At 65.1% G+C, this 15610-nt stretch overlaps 1 protein-coding gene across 3 annotated transcripts in view; it reads left to right on the forward strand.

The window, feature by feature from the left end:
• The window catches only part of LOC103128180 (cyclin-G-associated kinase), a 14187-nt gene extending 838 nt beyond the window's left edge, over positions 1-13349 (forward strand). The window contains exons 4-23 of one of the 3 annotated variants that reach the window (XR_009548166.1): positions 277-367; positions 671-794; positions 1147-1196; positions 1423-1571; positions 1663-1785; positions 2332-2465; positions 3273-3467; positions 3542-3659; positions 4317-4396; positions 5770-5963; positions 6757-6903; positions 7072-7536; positions 7623-7778; positions 7860-7964; positions 8309-8425; positions 8755-8949; positions 9046-9194; positions 12074-12250; positions 12701-13087; positions 13128-13349. Coding sequence is in view for 2 of the 3 variants with exons in the window: in XM_060184843.1 (XP_060040826.1) it covers positions 277-367; positions 671-794; positions 1147-1196; positions 1423-1571; positions 1663-1785; positions 2332-2465; positions 3273-3467; positions 3542-3659; positions 4317-4396; positions 5770-5963; positions 6757-6903; positions 7072-7536; positions 7623-7778; positions 7860-7964; positions 8309-8425; positions 8755-8949; positions 9046-9194; positions 12074-12250; positions 12701-12802 (2871 nt within the window). In the remaining variant the exon portion in view is untranslated. Of the gene's footprint in view, positions 1-276; positions 368-670; positions 795-1146; positions 1197-1422; positions 1572-1662; positions 1786-2331; positions 2466-3272; positions 3468-3541; positions 3660-4316; positions 4397-5769; positions 5964-6756; positions 6904-7071; positions 7537-7622; positions 7779-7859; positions 7965-8308; positions 8426-8754; positions 8950-9045; positions 9195-12073; positions 12251-12700 lie in introns of all 3 variants that reach the window. The other 2 variants (XM_060184843.1, XM_016195187.2) reach the window with 2 other exon arrangements.
• Positions 13350-15610: the final 2261 nt, after the last annotated feature.

The following is a 15610-nucleotide window of genomic DNA, read 5'->3' on the forward strand; positions in this document are numbered from 1 at the left end:
TGTGGGGGGTGACCCTCAGGAGCCCATCAGAGAGGTGTGTGTGGGGGGGTGACCCTCAGGAGCCCATCAGAGAGGTGTGTGTGTGTGTGGGGGGTGATCCTCAGGAGCCCATCAGAGAGGTGGGTGTGTGTGTGTGGGGGGTGACCCTCAGGAGCCCATCAGAGAGGTGTGTATGTGTGTGGGGGTGACCCTCAGGAGCCCATCAGAGGTGGGGTGGACCGAGACGAGGACCAACCCCAGGCCAAGGACTTGACTGCCAGTGTTTACCCCTTGCAGCTCCTGGAGCAGAACGGAGGTTACGGGAACATGCTCCCAACCCGAGGGTCTGTCCCCGCCGGGGGCACCCCCCACAGTGTCTGCAGTGGAAGTGAGTCCACAGGGCCCCCATGGTCTTGCTCTCAGCCTCCCCCCCAGAGCTGGATGGGCGGTGAGAGCGTCAGGTCCAAGTCGTGGGTGTCCACCCAGGCTGGGGCACCCCAGTCCTCCATTCTGCCTCAGTTCAGGACACCTGCCCTGCTGGCAGGGGTCAGACTGCCCCTCGGGTCCTGGGCCTCTCCCGCCCATGGGGTCACTTGGCTCCAGCTGTCCCGTGTGTGGCTCCCGGGGCCTGTGGTGGGGAGCCCCTGGGCGCAGTGCTGTGAGGCTGCATCCTGCGGCCTCCCTTCCCCAGACCTCACAGTGGCTGAGTACGAGCAGCCATACAGTGGCCTCCTGGACCTGCTGCGGGGCGGCACCGAGCGCCTCTTCACCAATCTCAAGGACACCTCCTCCAAGGTCATCCAGTCCGTGGCCAGGTGAGGGGTAGTATGGGGACCTGCACCTGCTACCTCCACCAACCCACCTTATTCACCTGCCTGCTTCCTGAGTCTGCTTCTTCTCTCCTGAGGCCCGGGGGTCAGGAGCTCATGGCAGGAGCTCCTGAAGGCCTCCTGGAGGAGGTTGTCGGGGCAGGCTGGGGGCAGGGGGCAAGCCAGGGCAGGCAGATGGGCTGGGGACGTTGGGGGGCAGGGGACCGGCCGCCCCTCACATCCACGCCCCTCACATCCACCTGAGCGAAGCACTGTCCAGAGCGCGCCCCCCGCCGGGCAAGGTCCGTGGGCCTCGGAGACCCTGGCCCCATCCCAGGCAGGGTCTTCTCTGTTGCAGCTACGCCAAGGGGGACCTGGACATCTCCTACATCACATCCAGAATCGCAGGTGCGCCCACCCATCTGCTGTTCCCTGTGGGGCGGGTGGGGGCAGGTGGGGCCCATCCCTCATCAGCAGTGACGTCCTCAGCTCAGCTTCTCTCCTGGGCTGGAGCCCAGGGGGGTCGGGCTCTGTCACGTGGCCGTGGCAGACTGGGTCTGTGTCGTGTGGCATGCGGGCTGAGGGCCTCCTGACGCGGCTGTGTGGGGGCCGCCCGGCCCGTGCCGACCCCCAGTGATGTCCTTCCCGGCCGAGGGCGTGGAGTCGGCCATCAAGAACAACATCGAGGATGTGCGGCTCTTCCTGGACGCGAAGCACGCCGGCCACTACACCGTGTACAACCTGTGCCCACGCACCTACCGCGCCTCGCGGTTCCACGACCGAGTACGTCCTGGGGGGCGGGGGCGGCGGTGTGGGGGTCTGCCCCCCCAAGGCGCACCCCCGGTGGAGCCTGGCTGAGCCCCCCATCCCCCAGGTGTCCGAGTGCGGGTGGACGCCCCGGCGGGCCCCCCAGCTGCACAAGCTGTACAGCGTCTGCCGGGACATGCACACCTGGCTGCGGCGGGACCCCAAGAACGTGTGTGTGGTGCACTGCGTGGTGAGCACCCCCCTCCCAGACCCCAAGAATGTGTGTGTGGTGCACTGTGTGCTGAGAACCCCCTTCCCGGACCCCAAGAACATGTGTGTGGTGCACTGTGTGGTGAGCACCCCCCTCCCGGACCCCAAGAATGTGTGTGTGGTGCACTGTGTGCTGAGAACCCCCTTCCCGGACCCCAAGAACATGTGTGTGGTGCACTGTGTGGTGAGCACCCCCCTCCCGGACCCCAAGAATGTGTGTGTGGTGCACTACGTGGTGAGCACCCCCTCCCGGACCCCAAGAACGTGTGTGTGGTGCACTGCGTGGTGAGCTCCCCCCTCCCGGACCCCAAGAATGTGTGTGTGGTGCACTACGTGGTGAGCACCCCGCCTCCTGGGCAGCCCTGCGGGCACCGACCACACCTCTTCTGCCAGTGCCCCAGAGTGGAGCCACTGCTGGGGAGGGGTGGGGGGGTGCCTGGGCCCAAGGCGACCCCCCACAGCCTGTGAGCTCTGTGCCCCCCACCTGCCCCGGGGCAGCGTGTGACACGCCCCCCCCATGTCCCAGGACGGGAGGGCCACCTCCGCCGTGGCTGTCTGCTCCTTCCTCTGCTTCTGCCGCCTCTTCAGCACAGCTGAGGCCGCCGTGTACATGTTCAGCATGAAGCGCTGTCCACCTGGCATCTGGCCATCCCACAAACGGTACCTGCCTTCAGGGAGCTGGGGTGGCACCAGGCCAGGCTCGTGGAGAGACCCGGGCCACGGGGCTCCGGACTGGGTGGCCGGGAAGATGTGTGCATGGGGACAGGCTTATAGTCTTGGCCCGGCGTCCATGTGAGGACACGGTGGTTGGGGCCGACTCTAGCTCAAGGGCTGCTGGGAACTCACAGACAGATGGGACTCCTTCACCTGCAGACCGTGCTCCCATCAGATTGGGGGCAGGCGTGGACACCATCTAGAGCACACACACCCCTGGAGGGACCTGGGTTCCAGCCCCCACTCCCCACCTAAGGGGAAGCTTTGTGGGCAGTGAAGCAGGGCTGTAGGCATCTTCTGTGTCCGTAAAAGATGGATTTAGTCAGAGATGGGCGCTGATGGGTAGAAGAGCTAGGAGCATTGTTACTAGACATGTGAGACATCTCTGGGTTCTCTCTGCCGCGGCTTGGCTCTGCTCCGCTCTGGGCTGTGGCGGTGCTGGGGGCCGACCTGGGCTTGGCCCCAGCTCCTTCACCCCTGAGGGCATCCGCCAGCCATTTCAGACTGAAGGGAAAGTGGCGTCAGATTTGTGAGGTACAGTCCAGGCTGCCTCCAGGGACAGTGAAGTCCTGAGCACCTCTGGTGAAGCCAGCCTGAGGGTGGGCGCCCCTCTCGTGAGCGCAGGGGCGGCTGAGGTGCCCTTGGGGAGGCCGCTCCGTGTCCTGCTAGAGGCTCTGGAGACGGACGGACGGTATGGGCCAGCCTGACGCGGGCTCCCCCAGGTACATCGAGTATGTGTGCGGGCTCCCCCAGGTACATCGAGTATGTGTGCGACATGGTGGCGGAGGAGCCCATCTCCCCGCACGGCAAGCGGCTGCTGGTCCGCAGTGTGGTGATGGCTCCCGTGCCGCTCTTCAGCAAGCAGCGCAGCGGCTGCCGGCCCTTCTGCGAGGTGTATGTGGGTGACGAGCGCGTGGCCTCCACATCCCAGGAGTACGACAAGATGCGGTGAGCCCCCCACACGCTCAGGCCCAGGCGCGTGGCTTTGGGTGCTAGCAAACGGCGCCGCGTCCCCTCCCCAGGGAGTTCAGGATCGAGGACGGCAAAGCGGTCATCCCTCTGGGCGTCACCGTGCAGGGGGACGTGCTCCTGGTCATCTACCACGCGCGCTCCACGCTGGGCGGGAGGCTGCAGGCCAAGGTGAGCGCACGCCTGCCAGGCGCACGCACACACGGGGAATGCCCGCAGGGGGCACGCACACACAGGTAATCCCACACGGGGCATGCATACATGGGACACACACATGCGGGGCACACACATGCGGGGCACGCATACATAGGACACACACACACGGGGAACGCACATGGGGAACTCACACAGGGGGCATGCACACGGGGAGCGCACACGGGGCACACACACACGGGACATGCACACGGGGCACGCATACATGGGACACACGCACACGGGGAATACCCACGGGCACGCACACACGGGGGACACATACATGGGCACGCACACACAGGGAGCACACACACATGGGCACGCACACACAGGGTGTGCACACATGGGGAGCGCACACACGGGGAACGCATACATGGGCATGCACACGCGGGGCACACATACATGGGCATGCACACGGGGAGCACACACAAGGGGCATGCATACATGGGCATGCACACACAGGGCACGCATACATGGGCACACACACGGGGCACGCCCACGGGGCACACACACACGGGACACACACGGGGAGTGCACACAAGGGACACGTACACGGGGTACGCACACATGGGGAACACCCACAGGGGACACGCACAGCAGGACTGCAGGCCAACCCCTCAGGCCTCCCCCCTGCAGATGGCCTCCATGAAGATGTTCCAGGTCCAGTTCCACACCGGGTTTGTGCCGCGCCACGCAACAACTGTGAAATTTGCCAAGTATGTTGTCATCGGGTCCCTTCACCCGGTGCTCTCCTGGTGTCAAGAGGTCGAGGGAGCCAGAGGGAGGTGCAGCTGTCACTTTCCTGGACACAGAAGTCACCTGCGGGAGGAGCCCAAGATGGGCTGCCCCTGCTGTGGCTGCACACTGGCCGCCTTGGGTCCCTGCGCAGTTAGGAATGGAGCTCACAGGCAGCACTGTGAAGCGGCAGACGGGTCTCGGAGGCCCTGAGAGCTTCAGCTGCATGAGCTGTGCTGTGCTGCGACTTACGGAACGCTGAATCAGACCCAGATAGCTGGAGCTGGTGCTGGGGTTGGGGGTGTCCCCAGATTCCTAGTAGCCTAAGAAGAGGCTTTCGCTTGGTCTTTAAATAGTGAGTGGGAGGGGGCCAGGCGGTAGTGCAGCGGGTTAAGCACACGTGGCGTGAAGCGCAAGGACCTGCTTAAGGAGCCCAGTTGGAGCCCCCAGTTCCCCACCTGCAGGTGGGTCCCTTCACAAGGGGTTGAGGCGGGTCTGCAGGTGTCTGTCTTTCTCTCCCCCTCTGTCTTCCCCTCCTCTCTCCATTTTTCTCTGTCCTATCTAAACAACACCAGTAACAACAATAATAACAACAATAAAACAAGGACACAAAATGGGAATAAAATACCCTCCAGGAGCAGTGGATTGGTGGTGTAAGCCTTGAGCCCCAGCAGTAATCCTGGAGGCAAAATAAAAAAATAAATGCATGAATGAGGCCTTTGGTGGCCCAGCAGAGGTGGGAGGGGTCTCAGCATGTGGCTGCCTGGCTGGAAGCTACGCCTCCCCTCCACTTCGGGGTCAGGAAGCCATAGGGGATCATGGGCAGGCCCTGGGGGACTGGGAAGCTGGCAGGGGGTGTGCCTGATAGATCCTGTGTGTGTGTGGGGGGGTGCTCAGGGCCAGGGAGCCCCGGGCTGCCCATGGGGGTGAGTGGGCCCAGCCAAGGGTCCACAGCTAGGGGAGCCTGGCACCCACTCCAGCAGCAGCCCAGAGCAGCACGAGCTGGGCCGGGAGTCTTCCCCTGCTGGCTCCAGTCCAGCCCATGTCCAGCAGCAGCCCAGAGCAGCACAGGCTGGGCCGGGGAGTCTTCCCCTGCTGGCTCCAGTCCAGCCCATGTCCAGCAGGACTTGCTCACAAACCCCATTGTGGGCTCAGCGCCAGGAGCAGGGCTCCCACCCGGGCTGTGTCCAGGGCCTGGTGGGCCTAAGGGGGGCGCGCCTGTCTGGCCTCCCGTGTACCCTCCGGGGTGCTGTGGGGGGCTGTGCTGTGAGGTTCCGGTAGCTGTAGGCTACCCCCTTTCTCAGGACAGTAGCCGGGCCATCCCTGTCGGCCATGCTCAGAGCGCCCCCTGCAGGTATGACCTGGACGCCTGTGATATCCAGGAGAAGTACCCAGACCCCTTCCACGTGCACCTGGAGGTAGAGGTGGAGCCCAGGGACGGGCCCGGCCGGGAGCCCCCTCCCTGGGAGAGTGGGGCCGTGCGGGCCCTGAACCCCAAGATCCTCTTCTCCAGCCGCGAGGAGCAGCAAGATATCCTGTCCAGGTTTGGTGAGCACTTCAGTCCTGCTCAGATGGGGTAGGAGCAGGCTGTGTAGACCAGTGCACACTCCATCTGCAGGGGCAGGCCGTGTAGACCAGTGCACACTCCATCTGCAGGGGCAGGCCGTGTAGACCAGTGCACACTCCATCTGCAGGGGCAGGCCGTGTAGACCAGTGCACACTCCATCTGCAGGGGCAGGCCATGTAGACCAGTGCACACACTGTCTCAGCTAGTGATACTGAGGTTATGTCTGAGGACTGCCCTGCTCCCTGTGGTCAGCTAACTGGCCAGGCCCTGGCCCAACCAGGCCCTGCTCTGGACCCCTGTGAGTCCTGCCTAAGGGTTTTCTTTGGATGTGCATGTGAAGGGAAGCAGGGGCCACCCAGAGGATCCTAGTGGCCAATAGCCGGGCCTCCCAGCATCAATTTCTGGGCCTGGGCTCCCCATCTGTCTCCGCATCTCCCCGTCTGCTCCCCGTCTTCCCCTGCAGTCTGTTTGCATCTTGTCTGTTTTTTATAAGGGTCCATGTTGGAGCCTAGGCTCTTAGGTGGGGACCCAGACGTTCTGCTACTGAGCCCCCCACCCCAAAAAGACTCACCCCGAGGGCCAGCTGGGTGCTGCAGAGTCTGAGCCCTGTGTATGTGTGCTGCCACCCTGTATGCGTTTACTCATGTGTTTGAGTGTCCTCGCGTGTCCGTGTACCCTGCACGTGTTCTTGCATGTTCGAGAGAGTCCTGCGTGTGCACTGCTGTGAGTGGCTGCCCCAGCATCCCATGGCCTGACGCAGAGCTCTCCCTGCAGGGAAGCCAGAGCTCCCCCGCCAGCCTGGCTCCACCGCCCAGTATGAGGCTGAGGAAGGGTCTCCAGACACAGAGCCCCCCGAGTCAGACTCCCCACCCAGTAGCAACCCAGACGCCTCACACTTCCTGCACTCCCTGGATTGGCATGGTAGGGGCCCTCACGGGATGCCACGGGAGGCCCCATGCATGGGGCCGACACGTGGCGCTGGTGGGGTATGCCCTCCCAACTGCGGCCCCCCCGCCCCCCCCCTGCCCCCCCCCTGCCTCCTGCTGTCCCCTGTGGTACTGCCACACTGACCTCACTGGTTTTCTGCAGAGGAGAAGGAGTCGGAGTCGGGCAGTGAGAGCCATCTGGGCCCCGAGAGTCCGCCCATGGGGGCTGAGGGCAGAGGCCATCGGTCAGTCGAGGATGTGGCCACCACAGGTGGCAGCAGGGACGCAGAGGATGAGGATGACCCCGTAGCCAGCCCACAGGAGCCCAGTGTCCTCCTTGAGCTGGACTCACAGCCGGAGCCCCCACCACAGGACAGCAGCGTGGACCTCCTGGGGCTGCACACCGGGGGGGCTGCCCCACCCCCTGGGCAGGCCTGCGTGGCACCCCCCAGCAACGCGGACCTGCTCAGCTCCCTGCTGGGGGCACCCTCTCACGAGGATGCCCCTGCCAGCCTGCTGGGGGGCGAGTCCCCCCTGCTCCTGGCCAACCCCACACACCCCCTGGGTGCCCAGAGCACCCCCCGAGAAGGGCCCTCTGCAGCGGCTTCTCAGCACTCCCTGCCACTGAGTATGTGCACCTGTGGGCCGGTAGGGCTGAGGTCAGGGATTGTGGCAGCCAGCCCACCCACTTCACCCCTGCTTCTTTCTCCACAGGCGACCCATTTGACCCTCTCCTGCTGGCCCCCCGCCTGGACCCTCAGCCTGACCTCTTTGGCGACTTCTTGAGTTCCGACTGTCCAGCAGGCCCACCCCCCTTCCCATCTACCCACAGTGCCCCGCCCCCTGCCTGCAGTGACTTCCTGCACCTGGGTAGGGGTGCCCCTGCCTGAGCTGGGGGGCAGGAGGTGGGCCAGGGGCCCTGTGCCCTTACACACTGCCTGCCTCCCCCAGGAGACCTGCCTGCAGAATCCGGCAAGATGACAGCCTCCGCCAGCCACCCGGACCTGCTGGGCACCTGGGACACCTGGGCTGAGGCCCCCCCAGTCGGCGCTGAAGGTCTGCCCCCCTCTGACTGCTCCAGGGGCAGGCCGTCCACACTCCCCCTGCACCCTGAACCGGCTCCCTCTCCTGTGCGCTGGCCTGCCCCGTGACCACCTCCGCTTCTCCAGCGGGTGAACCCCAACAGCCTTCTCTCTGAGCTGCCGTTGTCTGCTCTGGGTGCTGAGGGAACCGCCTCCCTTCTGAGCGGTTCCTGGCTGGCCACCCACCTTGCTTAGGGACCTCTGGGTGCCCTGCCGTCCTGGGCAAGGACTGTCCTGAAGGGGCCGGTCAGCTCCAGCGCAGGGTGTGGCTTTTCCTCAGAGGGTGCGGTGCCCAATGTGGACTTGCCCTTTCTCCAGCCCCTTTGTTCCCTCCCGGAGGCCAGTCTGCACCCCCCGGGCCCCCAACCAACTGGACCAAGTGTCAGAACCTCGACCCCTTTGCTGACCTCGGCGACCTCAGCTCCGGCCTCCCAGGTAATGAGGACCCATGTCCATCTGCCTCACTGTAGGTCCTGTCTGGGCCTCCAGCCCAAGGTCCCCTCCCTCAGGCCTGACACCCTGGGGATAACCCTTCCAGACTCCTGCTCCCACAAGGGTTTCTGGCTGAGGCGGAGGGATTGACCTCAGGTGCTGACCCCAGGGTCCTGGCTGAGGGCTGCCTGTCCCTCTTAGCACATTCTCTGCCTGGTCTGCTCACGGTCGGGCCTCATGGTGGGGGCTATGGGTGGAGGCCCCATCTCCTTAGCCCCCCTCCCCGGGCTCACCCACTGCTGGCTTTGTTGTAGTTGGCTTCCTTCCCAAAGGTGGCAGCTCCCAGCAAATAAGTCGGCCGCCGGCCCAGCCCCCCCAGTCCAAGCTGCCCCCCAAGGCCTCTGTGCAGCCTCGGCCCAGCTACACCACCTTCAGCGTGATTGGGGGGCGTGAGGAGAGGGGTGTCCGCACCCCCAGCTTTGGTGAGGCCTGTGGTCACGACAGAGGCTGTTTGGGCCCCCACCGAGGTGGGTGGCAGGGTGGCCCACTGTGGAAGGAGGGACTGGAGGTCCCCTGCCATGGGGGCACTGGCCTCCCGTGCTGACCGGTCCGTGCCTTTCCAGCTCAGAAGCCCAGAGTGTCTGAGAGCGACTTTGAAGACCTGCTGTCCAACCAGGGCTTCTCATCCAGGGCTGACCGCAAGTTGCCACGGACCATCGCCCAGATGAGGAGACAGGAGCAGGCCCGGGGTTCGGACCCCCTCAAGCTGAAGGTGGGCATGGACCCCCTCAAGCTGAAGGGGAGTAGGGGGCATGGACCCCCTCAAGCTGAAGGGGAGTAGGGGGCATGGACCTCAAGCTGAAGGGGAGGGGAGTAGGGGGCATGGACCTCCTCAAGCTGAAGGGGAGTAGGGGGCATGGACCTCCTCAAACTGTGGGGAGTAGGGGGCATGGACCTCCTCGAGCTGTGGGGAGTAGGGGGCATGGACCCCCTCAAGCTGAAGGGGAGTAGGGGCATGGACCCCCTCAAGCTGTGGGGAGTAGGGGGCATGGACCCCCTCAAGCTGTGGGGAGTAGGGAGCATGGACCCCCTCAAGCTGTGGGGAGTAGGGGCATGGACCTCCTCAAGCTGTGGGGAGTAGGGGGCATGGACCCCCTCAAGCTGTGGGGAGTAGGGGGCATGGACCTCCTCAAGATGAAGGGGAGTAGGGGGCATGGACCTCCTCAAGCTGTGGGGAGTAGGGGGCATGGACCCCCTCAAGCTGAAGGGGGGAGTAGGGAGCATGGACCCCCTCAAGCTGAAGGGGAGTAGGGAGCATGGACCCCCTCGAGCTGTGGGGAGTAGGGGGCATGGACCCCCTCAAGCTGAAGGGGAGTAGGGGGCATGGACCCCCTCAAGCTGAGGAGGAGTAGGGGGCATGGACCCCCTCAAGATGAAGGGGAGTAGGGGGCATGGACTCCCTCAAGCTGTGGGGAGTAGAGGGCATGGACCCCCTCATGCTGTGGGGAGTAGGGGCATGGACCCCCTCAAGCTGTGGGGAGTAGGGGCATGGACCCCCTCAAGCTGTGGGGAGTAGGGGGCATGGACCTCCTCAAGATGAAGGGGAGTAGGGGGCATGGACCCCCTCAAGCTGTGGGGAGTAGGGGGCATGGACCCCCTCAAGCTGTGGGGAGTAGGGGCATGGACCCCCTCAAGCTGAAGGGGAGTAGGGAGCATGGACCCCCTCGAGCTGTGGGGAGTAGGGGGCATGGACCTCCTCAAGATGAAGGGGAGTAGGGGGCATGGACCCCCTCAAGCTGAAGGGGAGTAGGGGGCATGGACCCCCTCAAGCTGAAGGGGAGTAGGGGGCATGGACCTCAAGCTGAAGGGGAGGGGAGTAGGGGGCATGGACCTCCTCAAGCTGAAGGGGAGTAGGGGGCATGGACCTCCTCAAACTGTGGGGAGTAGGGGGCATGGACCTCCTCGAGCTGTGGGGAGTAGGGGGCATGGACCCCCTCAAGCTGAAGGGGAGTAGGGGCATGGACCCCCTCAAGCTGTGGGGAGTAGGGGGCATGGACCCCCTCAAGCTGTGGGGAGTAGGGAGCATGGACCCCCTCAAGCTGTGGGGAGTAGGGAGCATGGACCCCCCTCAAGCTGTGGGGAGTAGGGGGCATGGACCCCCTCAAGCTGAGGAGGAGTAGGGGGCATGGACCCCATCAAGCTGAAGGGGAGTAGGGGGCATGGACCCCCTCAAGATGAAGGGGAGTAGGGGGCATGGACTCCCTCAAGCTGTGGGGAGTAGGGGGCATGGACCCCCTCAAGCTGTGAGGAGTAGGGGCATGGACCCCCTCAAGCTGTGGGGAGTAGGGAGCATGGACCCCCTCAAGCTGTGGGGAGTAGGGGGCATGGACCCCCTCAAGATGAAGGGGAGTAGGGGCATGGACCCCCTCAAGCTGTGGGGATTAGGGGGCATGGACCCCCTCAAGCTGAAGGGGAGTAGGGGGCATGGACCCCCTCAAGCTGAAGAGGAGTAGGGGGCATGGACCCCCTCAAGCTGTGGGGAGTAGGGGGCATGGACCCCCTCAAGCTGAAGGGGGGTAGGGGGCATGGACCCCCTCAAGCTGTGGGGAGTAGGGAGCATGGACCCCCTCAAGCTGTGGGGAGTAGGGAGCATGGACCCCCTCAAGCTGTGGGGAGTAGGGGGCATGGACCCCCTCAAGCTGAAGGGGGGTAGGGGGCATGGACCCCCTCAAGCTGTGGGGAGTAGGGAGCATGGACCCCCTCAAGCTGAAGGGGAGTAGGGGGCATGGACCCCCTCTAGCTGAAGGGGAGTAGGGGGCATGGACCCCCTCAAGCTGAAGGGGAGTAGGGGGCATGGACCCCCTCAAGCTGAAGAGGAGTAGGGGCATGGACCCCCTCAAGCTGAAGGGGGGTAGGGGGCATGGACCCCCTCAAGCTGTGGGGAGTAGGGAGCATGGACCCCCTCAAGCTGAAGGGGAGTAGGGGGCATGGACCCCCTCAAGCTGAAGAGGAGTAGGGGGCATGGACCCCCTCAAGCTGAAGGGGAGTAGGGGGCATGGACCCCCTCAAGCTGAAGGGGAGTAGGGGGCATGGACCCCCTCAAGCTGAAGAGGAGTAGGGGGCATGGACCCCCTCAAGCTGTGGGGAGTAGGGGGCATGGACCCCCTCAAGCTGAAGGGGAGTAGGGGGCATGGACCCCCTCAAGATGAAGGGGGGTCGGGGGCATGGACCCCCTCTAGCTGAAGGGGAGTAGGGGCATGGACCCCCTCAAGCTGAAGGGGAGTAGGGCCATGGACCCCCTCAAGCTGAAGGGGAGTAGGGGGCATGGACCCCCTCAAGCTGTGGGGAGTAGGGGGCATGGACCTCCTCAAGCTGAAGGGGAGTAGGGGGCATGGACCCCCTCAAGCTGTGGGGAGTAGGGGGCATGGACCCCCTCAAGCTGTGGGGAGTAGGGGGCATGGACCCCCTCAAGATGAAGGGGGATCGGTGGTATGGACCCCCTCTAGCTGAAGGGGAGTAGGGCATGGACCCCCTCAAGATGAAGGGGAGTAGGGCTATGGACCCCCTCAAGCTGAAGGGGAGTAGGGGCAGGCTCTCCTGACCAGGGAAGGAGGCTGTGCAGGCCAGCTGCCATGTCAGCCTGTCCCACAGCTGCAGGACTGGACGGAGGGCAAGGAGCGTAACATCCGTGCCCTGCTGTCCACGCTGCACACGGTGCTCTGGGAGGGTGAGAGCCGATGGACGCCCGTGGGCATGGCCGACCTGGTGACACCTGCCCAGGTGAAGAAGCAGTACCGGCGCGCTGTGCTTGTGGTGCACCCCGACAAGGTGAGGTCGCAGGGGGTGGGGCCTGGCAGGGCAGCGGAGCCTGATGGGGGGGCCTTACTAGGGGGGTCAGACGGGGAGGCCCTGACAGCATCGGGGGTCAGACGGGGAGGCCCTGACTGAGGGGGTGTCAGACAGGGAGGGCCTGACAGGATCGGGGGTCAGACGGGGAGGCCCTGACAGGATCGGGGGTCAGACAGGGAGGCCCTGACTGAGGGGGTGTCATACAGGGAGGGCCTGACTGAGGGGCTGTCAGACAGGGAGGGCCTGACAGGATCGGGGGTCAGACGGGGAGGTCCTGACTGAGGGGGTGTCAGATGGGGAGGGCCTGGCAGGATCGGGGGTCAGACAGGGAGGCTGATTGAAGGGTTGGTCAGATGGGGAGGCCCAGACGGGGGCCTTATTGGGGGCCCTGACTAGGTGCACACCCAGGCTGACCTCTGCCCCCCACAGGCCACTGGGCAGCCCTATGAGCAGCAGGCCCGTTTGATCTTCATGGAGCTGAGTGACGCCTGGGCCGAGTTTGAGAGCCAGGGCTCACGGCCCCTGTTCTAGCTGGCCGGGTGTGCCATGTGCAGCTGAGACTTCGGGGCCTGGCCATCGTGGATTGCTTTGCCAGCATCAGGGGCCTGGCCAGTGGCCTCACCAGTGTCCAGCAGCCTCACCAGTGTCTGGCGACTTCACCAGTGTCCAGCAGCCTCACCAGTGTCCGGCGACCTCATCAGTGTCCGGCGACCTCACCAGTGTCCGGCGACCTCACCAGTGTCCGGCGGCCTCACCAGTGTCCAGCGGCCTCACCAGTGTCCGGTGGTCTCACCAGTGTCCGGTGGTCTCACCAGTGTCCAGTGGCCACACCAGTGTCCGGTGGCCTGGCAGGCAGAGCAAACATTCCAGGCACAGGAGAAAAGCATTCCAAAGCCTCTGTGTTGTTTTCTTTTACTGGCCCTGAAGGGACAGTGCTGACTGACTCTCCACAGCAACTGTTGTGGCCTGGTGTCGTGCCGGGCCGTGCCGGGGCCGAGGGTGGTGGCCGGAACCCCAGAGCTGGGTCTCCCCATAGTCGTGGGCGGCTGCCTTGCAATGAAACTATTTTCTGACCAAACAGTCTCTGTGCTTCTCTCCTGATCACCAGGGAGACTCGCAGGGACTGCTGTGGACACCCTGTGTCCAGGCCACCCTCACAGCCATGCTCTGGGGCATCACTGGCCAGAGCAGGAGGGACTGAAGGCTTTGTGTCCCCAGCCCTTGGGGTGCACACTGGGTCCTGGGGCCCTGCACGCACACCTAGTTTCAGGAGCCTAAAGTCCAGGAACCTGTCCGGGCAAGGGTCCCATGAGCTCTGGGTGCTGGCCTGGGCACCAGGTGGCCTCATCATGGTTCTGGGCTGTGTGATGGGGCCTGTGGGCTGAGGGTGCAAGATACCCTCTGGGACAGTCCCAGCCAGCTCCCGCCCACAGCGGCTGCTTGCCCCCACTTCGCCCCTGGCCTGGAAGGAGGGCAGGTGAAACGGGGTGTCTCACCTGTCTGCTGCAGGCTCAACCTTGGTTCACACGGCGGCAGTGAAGTGAGCAGCGGCCTTCACCTTGGTCCTGCAGGGCCTAGCCCGGGGTCTCCAGGGAGCAGAGAGCCACCCAAGTTCAGACCGCTTAAACTGCCCTCCAGCAGTGCCCGCTGGAAACTGAGTGTGGCCGGCCCCTGATGGGCATCTGTGGGAAAGGTCCGTGGTCACTACTGAAGCTTCCAGAACAAATGGTGCCCAAAGACCTGCTCCGTGCCTGGTGCGTCCATGCCTGGCCTGTGCAGACCCTCCTGCCCAGGGGGTCCTGTCCATGCTCCCAACCCCAAAAGGGGCTTGGAGCTGCCCTGGGCACTGCCCACCGCCTCCCATGAGTGTAGACACCCGCGGGACCCTCTGCCCATGAGCCGCTGTGGGCACTCGGGGTGGTCAGTCACTGAGCAGAACGGCCTGCGGCTCGGGTGGGAGAGACTTGACTCCTGGGTAGGGGCCCAAGTGGCCCCTCCTCCATGTGAGATGCCCAGCTACTCAGCCGCCCCACGTGGAGGGAGGGGTTCTAGCCCTGTGACGACACAGCCCCCTGCTATCATCCTCTCCCTGGGGGGGCCTGGGGTCCCCCACAGGTGCCCGGAAGTGGGGGCTGCTGACACAAGCGTGGGTGCTAGGGGGCCTTGGCAGCACCTTGAAAAGGGGTCTGGGGGGTGCTGGGGGGTCTGTCCCCCGACATCTGGGGATAGAAGGCAGAATCACCTGCCAGCTCAGGCCCAGCTGCCGCTCCCAGGCCCCAGATCTGCACCCACCACCTGGCAGGGCCGTGGCACCCAGAGCCGGCTGGCTGGGCGTGTTCCCCGGAGCACCCCCTCCCTGCATCCACCGGAACCCTGTGGCACTGCCATCACCACTGGGCACTGAAGCTTCTCAGACTCCCGCCTCGCAAGGGGCCGCGCCTCTCCCAGCCCCCTGCACCCCTCCCCACTACGCACCCCTCAGCCTTTCTGTACCTGGGGGTGCTAGGAGGACACCCCAACAAATCAGCTGGAGCTGAGGGCAAGAGGAGGCAGGCAGCCCCCCAGAGCAGAGGCCTTCCTGCTAGGGGAGCTGCAGGGCTGGAGTGGCACCTGACCCCACAGGAGACTGCCCACCAGCTGAGGGCAGTGGGTCCCCTTGTGGTGGCATGTCTGGGGGGGTAGTCAGTGCCCTGTGAGCCCTGGATCCAGGGGGTTCCCCTGTGGCCAGCCCTTGGGGGACACTGCCCTGGGGTGGGGCCCGGGGCCGCGCTGTGGGAGCCTCTGCTCTGGGCCCCCCATAGAGGTCGCCTGCCCCCACTGTCTGAAGCTGCTGCTGGCTCAGAGGGCATAGGGAGCACCCCACCCCTTCCCCGGTCCTGCGGGACTGCGGCCAAGACAGTGGGGCAGCCCGCCTGGGGGTGCCAGCGAAGGGCCAGGGCGGTGGACGCCAGCTGGACGAGTATGGGCCGCCCACCCGCCCCCGGCCTCCAGGACCCCAGCTGCGGGGCAGCCCCTCTGGCAACATGGAGGGAGGGGGCTCCCTCAAGGCTGAGGGTGGCTCCAGCTGTCCGTGCCCACCTCTCTGCCCGCCGCCTCCGGGGACTCCCAACTGCAGTCTAGCCCCCTGTCCATCCCTTCCCAGGACCCCCAAGCTCTATCCACCCCCGCCCACTGCCTCCTGTGACCTCCAGCGACTGCCCCTCCTCTCCGGGTCCCCCAGCCGTGTCCATGCCCCTGTCCACCCCGCCCCAGCGCATCCTGCGGCCGCCGTCAGCCCAGCGCAGGGCGGGGGCGGCGGGTGCAAGGCGGGGGGGGGGCGCTGCACCGGGGCTCGGGACC

Source organism: Erinaceus europaeus, unplaced genomic scaffold (assembly GCF_950295315.1).
Source record: "Erinaceus europaeus unplaced genomic scaffold, mEriEur2.1 scaffold_1038, whole genome shotgun sequence".
In the NCBI taxonomy this organism is placed as follows: domain Eukaryota; kingdom Metazoa; phylum Chordata; class Mammalia; order Eulipotyphla; family Erinaceidae; genus Erinaceus; species Erinaceus europaeus.